The sequence below is a fragment of the Strix uralensis genome, chromosome 23, assembly GCF_047716275.1.
Source record: "Strix uralensis isolate ZFMK-TIS-50842 chromosome 23, bStrUra1, whole genome shotgun sequence".
NCBI classification, from domain to species: Eukaryota; Metazoa; Chordata; class Aves; order Strigiformes; family Strigidae; genus Strix; species Strix uralensis.
Genome location: NC_133994.1, coordinates 2,408,234 through 2,423,649, shown reverse-complemented (window position 1 = coordinate 2,423,649; position 15,416 = coordinate 2,408,234). Strand labels below are relative to the sequence as shown.

The following is a 15,416-nucleotide window of genomic DNA, read 5'->3' as shown; positions in this document are numbered from 1 at the left end:
GGCCATTGATGCAGTATGTGTGTACGTGTGGTGCAGTAGATAATAGAACTCAGCATTTTGGTTATGATACAGTTGCTTTGCCTACCACCCTCCTTTGCAGCCATAGATTGTTACAAATGCAGAGATTCCTGCTGCCTCTTGTGCGTAGGGATGTGGCTGAGAGACCTCTCGGAAATGCTGATAAAATTGCATTGAAAGGACTCTTGGGGAATGTATTTTAGGAGGAAAAGAACAGAAGAGTGAGTGGTGATGCTGCTGCTAATATTGGAGATTAATGAAAGAAATGTATCCAAAAAACCCTGACGGTATGTGTTCAGGGCCTGTTTATTGTAAGATTGCTGATGTAAAGATTAACGATTTAGAAGCATCATTTTCTAAGGCCTTTTTGTTCAGTTATGTTTAGTGGATTGTCTTGGATGTGTTTTAATTGTGAAATACTTGTTTTGGATTAAGGTTTACTTAGTTTCTAATATTGTCAGAATAAACTGTGCTAGTACACTTTGGCATTTTTACATCTGAACAAATAGATAGGTGTATTTAATGCTTAAATTCGTCTTGGATTTGGGTAGCTAGTGCTAATAAATTTCAGGGTTGTTTTGCTGTTGACTTCGTTAAATAAAAGAATGCAGACTAGGAAACCTTTAAATAATTTCACAAAAGAGAAGAATGTTTTTAATGTGTGAGTACTTATGGCCTTAGTATGACAGTAAATGAATGATGTTATTATCTAATATTTCTGGCTGATTTTGCTGCTTTTTTTTTTTGGTAATTACACTGTGTTGTGGATGTCTCTTTTGCTCTTTGTTTATCTGCTCAGTATTTTAGTATTAGGTGTTGGGACTTCATTTTTCACCAAGCTGTCTGTCTTGAAAATTTCATCATAGGGTTGAGTAAAGGTATCTTACTAACCTAATTACTGTTGTGAGCTGTTTTATTTTAGGTGTAGATATTTGCTTTTGCTTTATTTCTGCCCGATACTACAAAATAGCACTGAAAGGCTTCTTGCTACAGTAGTGTGGCCTGTAAATATTTTTCTAGCTCATAAGGCAGGTTTTTCCCTTCATTTGTTACTGTATTGGCAGCAGTGATTAGGTTATTCAGAGCACGTGAACCAATTTCATCCCCCAATGAAGAAAGGAACTATTGCGACCATAGAGACTATTCTGAAGACATAGATTGGATTGCGCTGGATAATTAGGCAATTTTGAAACTGCTAGTAACCCTCTCCTGGTTTTTAGTAATTGAGCTGACAGAGGGGAAAACTGTACTATTTTTAATGTAAGATATGTTGTTGCTTAGGAATTGAAAATAGCTGTGTCATAGTTTCTTGAGAATACCTGAAATCTGTTCCTCTGTCTAAACTGTGTACCACTTTTTTTTTTCATGCATGGCATATTTGAAAAATATACATACAGATTATGAGAGAGCATAAGTTAATGAAAACAGAATTGTAGTTAAAGGTCTAGTTTGTTTATTATAATGTAATGTTTTTAATTCTAAATTTCAACACTTTTCCTACCTATGAAACATCCAATGAAGAATGAAGAGCTAGGCCTCCCTTTGATATCTTGCTTTATTTTAAGATACTGGATGTTGTAGCAGATGTTTGTATACCAATTCATAAACTATAAACTAAAGAGGCAATGGAGTAAGGAATGCTTGGGCTAGTTTTTAAGGTGTCATAACAAATAGCAGGTGTTCTGGTTTTATTTATTTCACCACCCCCCCCCTCTTAGATATTGCTCAGAATGTAGTATAATCATACAGGAAAGATGTTACCTGATTTTAGAAAACTTCTCTTAGATGTAATGTCTAGCCCCGTCCCCCTGTGTTCTCTCTCATACTTCCAATCTATATACTTCTCAGAAGCTGGTAAATCCACTTTTGGTATATAGGCATTTGGGGTAACTAAATTGGCAAGGAGGTGATGAAGCTTTTTGTGTTACTTATTGGAAGTAGTGGACATCTATGAGCCTGTGTAAACCTTTGTTAGGCCTGTCTGTTTTGGTAGCTTGAAAGAGCTATTTAATGTGTGACCTCTTAAATGATATGGTCAAGGTTAATTATATATTATTGTACTTGGGATTCTGTGTAATACTGTCTCTTACAATTAGTTGCTCTATGCTAGTTATGATTTTTAATGTTTAACTGAGCCACAGAAATAGCAACTGAGGCCGGCAGGGCAGGTAAACGGGCTCTTCAGCATTCATGTCTTGGATTTTTGAGTTGGTGTGAGAAACCAGATTTTGTGAGAGATTTCAGGTGCTGCTTATTTGAAATGGAGAGCACTTCCGAAGTGAAGCCTTGTAAGACTGAGCAGTGACAGCAGTGGCTAGCCTTTGAAGGCTTGTTGTCAGTGCAAATCTGGATGGTAAATAAATCTCCTGAAGTGAAAAAGCCAAAAGTAGCTAACTTAAGGCATGCTGAGAGGGTGTTTTTCAGAAGAGGCATGTGAGAGCCCTAATCATCACTGTCAGTGCAAGAGTTAAGAGTTGAACAGACTGTGCAGTTCTGTCCTTAAACCACAGGGGGAAGGCAGTGACTTGGGTAGTGGGAAAAATGAAAAACTGAGATTCTCAATATTGACTAGAAAGCACCTCATTTGCAATTCTGAAGTTCCATTACTAATGCTTGTGCATTTCTAAGTGCTTGTCCTTGAATTGTTAGCTGGGGAAATATTTAAAATCAGAAACTATCTGGAGGCAAAACTTCAGTTTTTCAGTATGTTCCTCTTTACTTCTACAATAGCATGCTCATTCTAATAATAATAATGCTGTTATATGCTGCTTCCAATAATTGCCGTTACCTACTGCGTTCTTCAGTAAAGCAGGTATGGATGCCCTGTGACTGCACAGGACTGTCTGTTCTTTAGGTTGTCAACTCTGATAAAAACTATTCTTACCCCTAGGGACTGTGAAGGAGGAAAGCCTCGGGCAGGCAGTGGTAAAATTGATACTGTAGAGCCTGAAACAATAGGTCTGGGATTGGAACTGATCCATTCATTTCAAGGTGCAATCATTGTTTTTAACAATAGCACTACACGCTGTCTCAGTGTTACTTTAAACTTGTTAGAAGGAATAGCTACCATGAAACGATTTTATACAGCAGATCTCATACACAGGCAATGGAGAGCAGAGTGGGAATGAAGAGGTTTTGGGTGGGAAGCAGTGTGTAAACTTTGTAGATCAGGTATAATTATCTTCCTGTCCTCTGTGGGGTGAGTTGAAAGCCTCCTTCCAAAAGCTGAAAGACAAATACCATCATTAATTTGAAAGGTATAACCATGCTTTCTTTAATGTGTTAAACACTGCAGCTTTCCACTAACAGACCAGATGAAAGGGCAGGTGCATAAGACTGTATCATACGCAGTTTTTTTTCTTGTAAGAATCAGAAGCTCTAGGATGGAAGGTTGCTTTCTTGGGAAACAATAATTCTCTGCATCATAAAAGAATTAACTAAGCTGGAAGACTTACTCAGTTTGCTATTAGAATTAGTGCATAATCATTTAATCCAAAATATAATGCATATGATGAATAACTCCCGAAACTCTTCAGATTTTTTTATTTAGCTACTGTCACTAACTAATAAGTTTAGTGATACTTTATATTGTTGCAAACTCTACTTATGTTATACTCATGAAATGTATAAATGCTTTATCTATATATAGTATATGGGGAAGCTTAGAAAAAGTAAAAGTACAAATGGGAAAAATCTGAGATTAGTTTTATTTATTGAATGGTAAAAACTGAGCACAACTCAAAGAACTCAAATTGTGACCTAATAAGAACGCACACTGTGTGCATTTAATTTCAGCTTGCTTTCCTCCTAATATGAAGCAGAATAAGGTATTGTGAGGTACCTTATGTGTCAAAACGGTCAGACTGAAAAGCGATAGATCTGGAGAGTTAATCCTGCTGCAAGGTAGTAGTGTCCTCAGTCATACCGAGGTAGTGCGTACTTCTCGGTGTAGCAGACGACTGATTAAACTGGAAGGAATTCAGAGAAATATGCTCCAGAGTCTGATTTCTTAGGAAAGCCAAAGAACACCTTTATGAAGTAATGGCTAAACTGAGTTTCTGTCATTCTACTAATAGTGGAATAATATAAACACTGGGGAGGGAAATGGAACTGTTTTAGGGTGGATCATAAGCTGAAGTAATGGAACCGTGCTGTGAAGGAAAACAGCTTGACTCCGAAAATGTGTCCCAACACTGAAACTGTAGGAACCAAATAATGGTTTCAAGGGCATTGTGAAGGCCACCTTATAAAAGCTTTATGAATTTGAAATAAGTGATAAATCCATTTTGACTAGCTGGTGGATTTTTTTGAACAGCTCTGCGTTTTTAGTGATCGTGTAATCAAGTAAGTGTTGATGCCTATCACTTAAGGGCAAATCAAGTAATTCAATATGCACTGGAAAAAACCTTAAGAAATAACATCAACTTAATACAAATAGTAACAATCTAAAAAATAGGAACACCATGCTTCTTATGAGAAGTAGCATGAACAGCCCATGGTAAATGCATTGCTTAAGGGTGGGGAGGTTAGCTAATTTCAATTTCATTCTAAGCACAGGTTTTGGAAACTTTTGGTAGTTCTGTGATCATCAGCTTCATGTTCAATAGCAGTTTGAAATACAAATAAATTGTTAAGGTGACTATGAAATAAGGGGATGGTCAGGTGCACAAGATGGGCCACAGCCAGATCTATGGAAAGGTTTCAATGCAAGAACAAGACTAGGACGTCAACTTAGAAAAGGACAACTGATGAAAAATGACACAATTAATTTGAAAATCATGTATGGCACCGATTAAGTGAAATCAGTTAACCATTTCCTACAGGACAAGAAGTAGGGATCTTAATTTAAGTCTTCTAAAATGTTTTCAGGGGATTTGTCAATAGTTAGCTTTTTTGAACTTCCTCTGACCTTTTTGATAGACATGTTATCATTTGCCATTATCTCAAGATAAAAAAAATGAGACTAGGTGAAAATTTGATCTGACCAAGTTTTAACTGATCACACTTCAACAAACTGGATTCAGTTCCTTCTGATTGCTGTCTAGCTCACAAAAAATGGAATTTTCACTGCTTTCAATTACCTATAGATATGAATCGTGTACTCAGAGGATTAACTTTTTTCAGAAAATGTGTGGTGTCAAGTTTAGATTAAGATTCCTCCGCAAGCCTTAAATCATGCAGGCTACTGATAACATAAAGTAGAACTGAATTCTTTCAGGAAACTTCACTCGGTTGCTCCTTGCTTCTTTGTTTGCCTTCTTCAGTAATTTCACATTGTGTAGAAGACAGAGGCTTTTTGTCACCAGGCTTTTATTTATAATAAAGTAGTGCTTCATGTATGTAATAAGACATAGAAGTTTATTTCAAAAAAAAAATAGTGGCCTGCAAAGTGGATGCAGATATAGGCTAGAAGAGACAAACATGTTCTGCTGGAGTAATCTGGGCTTTGTGGCATTAGGTGGTTGCTAAATACAAATTATAGAGGTTTAGTTGAAGATGTAAAATTTGTAAATCTGAAAAATGAGCAATGTGTGGATAAAAATAAACCTAGAAAAGGTGCCAGTTTATTAGTTCAGGTAAGTAGAATACTGCTCAGGGGGTTCTGTTGCATAAATGGAGTTTAATACTAAAGAAATGCTTCATCTCCTGCTGAAGTTATTTTGCTACAGATTGCTTAAATATTCAGAACTTCATTTTGATCTGCTTCAGTACTAAGTTAGGTAGATTAAAGAATTAAATAATTTAAATAAGTAGTGGTTCAGTACTCTTTCAGCTTGATTAAAAAAACATTTTAATGCAGATCTTAATTCATGTTAATAGAACAATAAATTCAGTTTTCATTGTAGTAAATTTTTTAATGAAAGTGATTTTTATTTTGGGAGACTGTATGATGCAGTCATCAAAAAGAAGCCTTTTGGACTTCCATTAACAATGCATTGCGAGCTTGGCTTTGTGGTGTGTGTAACCACTGTGGTTTTGTAAACAGAGGAGCCAACTACACATCATGAAAGGATGTAAAGTTTAAAGTTATGTAGAAGGACAAGTTAGAGAAGGGAAAATTTGAACCTTTTTTCTTTCCAAAGCAATGTTAATCACCTTCAGAAGTATGGATCCACCACCAATTGTCTTCTGTCCCTTTTCATAACGTGTTCTTTCAAATTAGAGCAACAAATACAGTGTCACTTTATCCTGTGTTTGGGCCAGCCTTGCCAAATGTGTATGTGTCGGCAAGAGCCGAGGAGAGGGATGTGTAACAGGTTGTGATCGCTGCCGTGCACAGGATCCTCTTATCGGGACAACTTCACTTCTGGAGTAGCAGCCAGTAACTGAACTCAGTGAGGATTTCTTGAGTAATGCTTTGGGTACTTTGCGATGTTATTTTTCAAGTAGGTCTGATAAATTTCAGATAAAATCATAAAATTCTGATCTCAGATTGCAAAATTATAGAAAAGCCACCACCATTGCATAGAAAAATGTGTTTGAGTTCTGAGTTACTTCTTCAACAAGCAGTAAGAAAAAGGCTTGTGAAGTAATGAAGTGTCTTCTGGACACTGAAAGCATAAATACCTTCAGTCACTTGAAAGTGTTTTAAACGAATCTATTTTTCCTATATATCTGCCATCTTAAATTCTTGGGGTTTTTGGTTAAGAAGGATTTTTAAATAATGCTAGTAAAATAATGCACTCTTATATTAGTTTGTCCTGTAATGCTATCATATTTTGGCAAGTAGTTCCAAAATAATTACTCTCCTTCCAAAGAAAATGGAAATTTATTCATTAGAGTATGCTTGATAGATCACAAAAACTTCCATAGACCTTATATACAAAGCAGTGTATCATTGTATATTTAAAACAAATCAACACTTTTCAGCAAACAGCTGTCCTGATGCATGAATACCAAATTTGTTTTCACTTAATTGACAAACATTTTTGCTTTGACTAGTTAATATACAAGTAAACTCGGGGCTGCTAGTCACTGAGTTCTATTGTTAACAGTCCTTAGTGATGAGTTAATAAATGGTTAGTCTCACAAATGAAAAGAGAATTCCAGTTCTGTGACTTGACTGTTGATGTTCTAGAATTCAGTATGGAAGTGGATCACCGAATTTGCTATAATTTCTCCAGCAGGTGACTGGGAGAAGCCTGCTTTTATACTAGCTTAATACCAGTTTTATCCATCTTGGCAACACTGCAAGTGTATTCAACTGTTCAACTCTTATGTGCACAGCGGTCTTTAATGAAAAGAAACAAATTGGTGAATGTGATGGAGGTATGTTAAATTGTGCAGTCTTTCTTTGTTGAAGGGGATGTTCAGTTTTGCACGAGGTTCAAGTTATAACTCTCTGTTCCTGTGCATTGCCCAGCTTGTATGCAGGTGGACAGATGGCCCCTGTAGCTGTGGGACTGGCTGCACTCAGCAGCCTCGCCGAAACAACTGCAGTTCTTACACTTGATGTTAAGGCAATCTGGATCAATTAAAAATGGAAAAAATCTCCAGATAGAACAAACCTCAAGTCTTTCATTTATTTATTTATTTATTTTGTTTGCCAGCAACGTGCCGAATTATCTCATGCATTTGTTTGCCATGATTGTTGGAGGGTTACATTTCCATTCCCATTTTCAAGAAATAATTCTGTAAACTGTGTTTGCCACTAAATGTTTAGATATCTCTTTTAAAGTATCAGTTGATTGTTTTCTTTTGCTCAAGAGGTATTAAGTCAAATCCTTGGATGTCTCCTGTCTGGTAGCTGAAGTAACTGTCTTGTTATCCTGGTAGGATGCATCGTTGTCTTCCACACTGGGTGTCTCTGTGAGGTGCATCTCTGAGGCCTCATCCACAGTATTTTTACAACTGATCAGTCCCTCTGAGCACAAGTAAAGGGAACATTTAAGGACAACTTACGTATTGTCTAGACATTTTATTTCTTGTATTTCTGTGAATATTGAAGTGGCATTATTTCTTTTGCTTGCAAGTGAAAGCCTGTATTTTTAAAAAATAATTTTTAGATCCCTTTAATTTCTTAATTTTCTCATATATTTTGAATGCAGTCAGTATTTTTAATGGCAAGGTAATCCAGACTTTCTAATTGCTATTCATAATGAGCTTTTTAACTTGGAGACCAAGAAAGAGCCTAAGGCAATAACGGGTGTGATTGATCTAAAGGGGCATTCAGCACCAAGGCAGCAGAGACTTTTCCAAAGGGAGATGTTAGCTCTGTTTTTGTTGGATGGCATAGTCTTTGTAAATGTGACTTACCACCTTGCAATGGCATGGAGCCATTTTAACAGAAGGATATGAATATGAGCAACCAAGAGATCGTGCCTGAGAAAATAGTGTCTATGGAGGACAGGTTTTCCACCTAGCAGTCCTGAAGTGGGAGTCATTGACCCCCTTCTAAGTCAGTGTGGAATAGGACATTCTAACGGTATTCTAGCTGTGTTGCAATAAATGCTGAGTAAATATTGCTGTTCTGCGAGATATGGTTTTATTTCCTTATTGGTTCTCTGCTGATGCTGTTTGTAGTACACTTCCTTTGTCATTATTGCTGTCTTAACTGTGCTTGACTTTTTTTTTTTTTTCCTATAGAGGTTGATCTGACTTTGTAGTTAATTTTAGTGTCTGTTGAAAAAGAGAAGAAAGATGGGGATATGGTTTCCCAACTGCTAATCAGTTTTAAGTTAAACAAAAAATAAAGTGCTATCTTCTGAACATTTTAATAACTGCAAGAGGTAAAAGCACTTAATACCTATATATTGTTAAGGATACTCTTTTCCTGTCCTAACTTCTGAAAAGGAACAGCAATTGTACATAACAGCTTATTCACAATAAAAAAAAGGGCCAATTAACATCCCATACAATGTATGTCTGTTACATGCTTCAGAAAGCAGTTTTATTGTTTCAGTTTAACTATCTGGGACATACTAAGTAACAGATATGTGAAACAATGTCCTATCAAAGTTCTTCAGAACTTTCTTTCCCAGAATTTGTTCTATCTTTATATGTAATTATTTTTATATGTTATCTTTTTATCTAATTCAGTCTCTCTGAAATACCAATATCAGTTTCCTACTTGTAATTCATGAGTTGGTTTTGAAAGAATGCTCACTTGTCTGCTCAGCAAAACATTAAAAGAACAAAACAAAAACTGGGCATTCTCATACTGTCCAGCTGGCAGGCAATGTAATTGGCCTGTAAACAAGTTGCATTAATCTCTGAGAAGTGATTTGCAGCAATAGCAAATTATCTCTGTGCTTAGTATAGTAAAAGATTTCATTATAGTTTGATCACATAAAAGCAGACTTTGGGATTGCATTTGTAAATCCAAATGCAGAAGAAATAATTTTTATTGTGGCCATCTCACTGCCATTCATTGGTGTAAACCACACTTTTCAAACAACTGATGAATTGTCTTACATATTCTGGAAAATACAAGCATTTCTAAACTTTCAGATGGAAAAATAATATTTTGGGCTTGGGGGCAGGTTGGGCCTGTCTCTTAAATTGTTTCTCTTCTCCATGCTGGAAGAATGCATTGTCATTTGGAAAATAATGGAGCCTTCTATTTCTCCCTACATCACCAAGTTATATTTTTCAAAGAAAAGCTTCTCATCCTTTCTCCTAAGTTCTGAGGAGGTCATTACTGATTTAGGGGAGTATCTTCTGTAATTGAGTTAATTTGAAATGAACACTGAACGGTAGCCAAATTTCTCATCCATTTATATCCACAATTAAATTTATGTGTGTGTATTTAATTTTTTCCTTAAAAGTTTTTTCTACAATATTTGTTAAAATATGAAAAAGCCCCAAAACCCTAGGGGAAATGTCTTTTGAAAAAACAATATTAAATATACTTACAAGGTTCACTGTGCATTACTGTTAGTGATGTAGTTGCACAGCTTGACAACAGAGGGAAGAATTGCACAACAGCAACTGTCAGTTGTTTCACAGTGCTTTTTACATAGAGACAGCTGGTTAATTTTGTTTCAGACATTCAGTTTGAGTATTTTTATTTCCCTTGTAATCTTAACTTGAAAAACAGTCTCTTTTTTCTCTAATTTTCCAATCTTGGAAGTAGATAAAGTTCAGTACCTTCATTGTAATTAGAATATATTTTTGTGTTCCCCAGTAAAAATTTGTTATCCCTGTTAGCAGCTTAAAGTACCCTCTGAGTTTTCCTCTAAACTTGTTCACATACATAATGAATATTAAACAAAAAATTTTTTTGTTAGGCCAAGGCTTGTCTTTAATACCCATCAGAGAGGAAAGATTACTTTGTTTAATTAGGGATATGATCTCTCGTTCAGTCTCTGAGCAGCTCAATGTCCTTAATGAGTTAACTGATGTGTACTGTAAAATAAATGAAAAAGTAGCCCTTTTCATTGAACACGGTAATTAAATACTGATGCTTTTGTGCTGGCATTCCTTCGTCTAGGTGGCTGTGATCAGTCATGGCTGGATAAACTTGTTTTAATTTTTGGTTATCAAGAATCACAGAATCCCTTACTTATTTTATTCTCAAGTGTTCTAGAGACATGTACCAAACCATTTTGTTTCAGGTTTAAAAGTATCCTTTTCCCATATGAAGTGTAGGGATGAAATGCATACTAAGATTAGTGCTTTGGTCACACATCGCACGGAACACTGACAATAAATTGTTTGTTTCTTCATTCAGGATGCATACTTCCTGCCATTTTAAGAATGTGTGTATTGTTCAGGATGGCTTCTTTGATCTAGTATAGCTTTAGCTAGGATTTTTGAAGCTGATAAACCTTCAAAATAATAATATTAAAAGCTCAAACTCCTTTTTATAATCTGCCATTATCCTTAAGTGAATTTTTAGGGAGGATGTCCCCTTTCATGAGTGCATTACTAGATACATACAGTACACGTTTTGGTCCAGTTCTGTAGGTTGTTCTAAGCAGGCTGCCCAGATCACTTTTGAATATCTCTACAACTTCTCTGGGCAACCTGTGCCAGGGCTCAGTGACCCTCACTGTGAAGAAGTGTTTCCTGACATTCAAGCAGAACCTCCTGGGTTTCCGTTTGTGCCCATTGCCTCTGGTCTTGTTACTGGGCACCACTGAAACCAGTCTGACTCAGTCTTAATTATACCTCCCCTTCGGGAATTTGTATACATTGATGAGATGTCTCTGAGCCTTTTCTTCTCTAGGCCAAACAGTCCCAGCTCTCTCAGCCTTTCCTTGTATGAGAGACGCTGCAGTCCCTTAATCATCTTCAAGGCCCTTCTCTGGACATTCTCCAGTAGCTCCATGCCTGTTGTGTACTGGGGGGGTGTGGAACTGGGCACAGTGCTCAGGTGTGGCCTCACCAGAGCTGAGCAGAGGAGATCACCGCCCTTGACCTGCTGGCAACGCCCTTCCTAATGCAGCCCAGGACGCAGGTAGCTGCCTTTGGCACCAGGGTGCATTGCTGGCTCATGTTCAGTTTGGTGCCTTCTTCAAAGCTGCTTTCCAGCTGGTCGGGCCCTGGCCGATCCTGGTGCATGGGGTTATTCCTCCCTGGGCAGAGGACTTTGAACTTCACGAGGTTCCTACCTGCTCAGTTCTGCAGGGGTTGAGGCCTCCAGCAGCAAAACCATGTGGTGCATCAGCCACTCCTCCCAGTTTGGTGTCCTCAGAGAATTTGCTGAGGGAGTGCTCTGCCCCATCCGGGTCACTAACAAGGCTGTTGAACAGGACTGGAGCCAGTTTTGTCCCCTGGGCTACACTGGTAGTCGCTGGGCTCCAACTAGGCTTCGTGCCGCTGACTGAATATGGATAACAGACATGAATACTATTACTGGTAATACTAAGAACGTATTATTCTGTCATATAAATTTAATATTATTGTGTAATAATAATAGAACTTGTGATACAAAGGTGTGTCTTAGTGATTGCTGTTTTCTACTTTTTTTTTTTTACCATGACCCCTTTTAGAAATGGGGAACAGGAATGGGTTTGCCTTAGACTCTAGTCTGAATCAGTGGCAGTCACAGCGATAAACTGTAGGGGTTCCTACTTTTTAAGGCTACGCTATATTAAGTTCAGTTTTTGTTAGACTGTTGCCTCACAAGTATATGATATAAAACCCTGACTTTGATTTAATATTTATCATTAATTAGGGAAGTGACTTGCTCCTTTATTTACAGACTTCATCAGCACAAGCTGCTCGTTAACTTATTCACTTAATATTCCTCATGTCAGTGATAAGCTAATGTTCAGAACACAGATGTATTAGGTTGCCTCCATATGGTGCTTTGTCTAATGAATCAATTAGCTATTTTGGAAAAAATCCTTGTGAAGTTTTTTTTTCTCTTGGTAAAAAGTCATCCTACAAATGATAGAACAGTTTTTCATTGATGTTTATGTTTGAGCGTATTTTTAGGCAAAAACTTTGCAATGGTTTTGCTAGGTTCTCATTTAAATTTTCTTTGCACTTAGGAAAATCAGGGATTTTTGTTTGCTTTAAAATTTATATTTGGCGGATTTGAAAGAGTTACATGAGTCAAACATATCAAGTGATACACCTCTGTTCTAGTAACTGTATCTTTGCCACTTCCATGGCATGCAGTCTCAGCTCCTTTGAGAAGTTGGGTTTTTTTCCAAATTGTTAACAATTCATTTAATAGTGCAATGCCTGTTTCGGATGCTTGCGAAGTAAACATTTGCACATGCAAATAGAGGAACATATAAATGTTTGTGGATTTGGCACTGCAGATTTTTGGAGTTGCAGAAACTTCAATACAGAAACTTCAATACAGAAACCTCAATGTGCCTTGCTTTTGAAGGACAAAAATAGAGTATCTAAAATTACAATCAGTGTTCACACATTGTTTGTCAGTAGCCTGTGATTTTTGGCTTGCTCAATATTAAGTTAATTTTTCAACAAAGAAGCTATTTACTGCTTGCATTGTCTTTTGACTGAAAAAGTTTGGGGTTTTTATTAAAAAATACTTTTTTTAATAAAAAATACTTCATTTTATTTAAAAAGACTTTATCTTTAAGGTGTGGATATCGAAAACTTGACTGTTTAAAGCTTGAAAGACAGATATATTGAAAATGAACATTTAAGACAGTTTTGCATTAACTTCTGAGGGTTATAAATTTACAGTTTAATACCTCGTCAGAATGTAAGTAATGTTTATCAGTCAAGTCTATCAAAGTTTTTATATTAGGTGTTCTTTGCTGTATTGTCTGGGGCGTTTTAGTTAATGTTACATATGTTTCTACATACATTATTGGTTGTTATAGATTGTCCACTTCTGTTAGACTGATTAAAGGACAGCTGTAACAGCCAATATAATGTTGGACTCTCAATTTAAAAACAAGCAAACAAAAAAAACCCTTAAAACAACTCCCCACCCCTGTTCAACTTCCCAATTGAGATTCTTATGGAGAAGTTGCAGCTTCTGTGAAAGGGAAAAATAAAGCAGTGTCACCTGTTAAGGTGACAGAGAAGTGAGGATCATTTTATATTGACCAAATAAAATTGCTTATTATGACACTGAGTAGTTTTGGTTGGCAGAACCAGTGTACCTAGGTACTAAATATAGCATGTATGTAGCCATCCACGAGATATCATAAAAGTATGTACTTTACTGTTTTCTTCTCAGATGGAGTTATTTATACCTGTGCTGTTTAGTTCTCCATTCCCTATGAAACTGCTGTATTTACTATTTTTTCTGTTCAAAATGGGTGAAATATATTTTGTACAAGCTGCTGACTGTGTTAAATTACATTATTACTAGTATAAATAACTTGTTTTTTAAAGCGCATACATAAAACTTTGTATTGGGAAATCTTACTCATCATGTTACTGGAGATAGCTTTAAAATAATGACATTGAAATAAGAGTTATTTTAGTCTTTTGCATTGCTTTTTCAAGTAAGAGGATATAACACCCATAAAAACACTCTAAAATACTTTTCCTGGAAATATTTAAGGGGATGTGTCAGACTTGTCTCACTGTCTAAAATGTGTTTATTAACTTTAAACATTACAGTAAACTTAGAGAACTCCTGAATTTTAATCTAACAGGTGTCATTAGAACTAATTACTCGGAAGTGAAAAGCTTGCCAAATCTGGTTTGTTTTTTGGGGTTTTTTTGGTTTTGTTTTTTTTATTTTTATTTTTTAGCCTCTTGATAGCAGGATGATGTAGTCCATTTTAGCATCACTGCTGAATTTTTTTCTTAACTCGTCCCTTGCTGCTTTTCCCCCAGACTCCCTGCTCCACCCAGTACCTGCTTGTGTTGCTTGCTATGGAAAGCTCATGATGCTGGGAATGTGTCACTGTTACAGCTCTGGGCAGCTCTAAATAGGACCAGTGTTACACAACACATTTTTCAACGCTTAGTATTAAATATCCAATTCTCTAATTAACCAGTCACACAAAAATTGCACATATGTGTGTGAAAAGAGACAACAAAAGTAATTTGGAGTAGTTGCTAGGTACTATCATGTATGGCCTCTTGGGAAGTCTAGTTTAAACTGATTAAATGATTTCTTGTTGTGATGTTTAGAATATATTAAAAATAATTGCAGACCTGCACTTGAACTGTTTCCATAACAGAAGAAATATTTTGGTAATGTTTAATGGCAAGATAAAAACGAGGTCAAATAATGTACCTCTTAACACTTGTAACATCTTTAATAGAAATACTAAAGCATTATTAGCACCAAACAACCTTTGTGTTTACAGACGAAGGTGACATGGTGAGATCAGGATCATAATTTTACCAGAGGAAGCTGTTTCTTTAACAGTTATCTGTCCCTCTCACCTGAGCTTGAACAGCAATCGGCCAAGAAACTGTAACAAGATTATGATCATGTGAGGAAAAAGAGACAGGGATAGAGAAAAGGGAGAGGCAGTGGTGAAAGCACATCCTGCAGAAGCTGTCATTTACGGCTGCCTTTAAAAAAAAAAAAATCAGCAGGGATTTTAGCTGTGCGTTGATATTGAGAAAAGCAAGATTGTTTTAAGGCACAACTTGCTTAACACAGTGTGTCTGGTATTGCTGTGCTACCATGCTGCTGCTTTACACCTTTTTAATTTCTTTCTTAGAATCAATCTACCGACGTGGAGCCAGAAGATGGAGGAAGCTGTACCGAGTGAATGGGCATTTGTTTCAAGCCAAACGTTTTAACAGAGTGAGTACTATTGCATAAAATGTTGGGCTTTGGTAGTGTTCTGTGGTAATTGTTTTCTCAGTCTCTGCTTTTTCTGTATTTGAGTGTTGAAAAGAAAGGAAAAGCAAGATGCTTATTCATGTGACTTCTCAGTCTATGCACTGTTATTCAGGTCATAACAATCAGAAAAACTTGAAGGTATTAGAATCTGGGATGGAGTTAATTTGTGATTGGTGGAAATTATTTATTTTTAGTGTCTCTAAAAAAAATG

The 15,416-nt window shown here is 36.4% G+C and overlaps 1 protein-coding gene across 8 annotated transcripts in view; it reads left to right on the top strand.

Moving 5' to 3' along the window:
- Positions 1 to 15,416, top strand: part of PRKCZ (protein kinase C zeta) — a 69,231-nt gene that overhangs the window by 18,296 nt on the left and 35,519 nt on the right. For all 8 annotated transcript variants that reach the window (XR_012631995.1, XR_012631994.1, XR_012631993.1 and 5 more), the window contains one exon: positions 15,081 to 15,166. Coding sequence is in view for 4 of the 8 variants with exons in the window: in XM_074892574.1 (XP_074748675.1) it covers positions 15,081 to 15,166 (86 nt within the window). In the remaining 4 variants the exon portion in view is untranslated. The remainder of the gene's footprint in view (positions 1 to 15,080; positions 15,167 to 15,416) is intronic.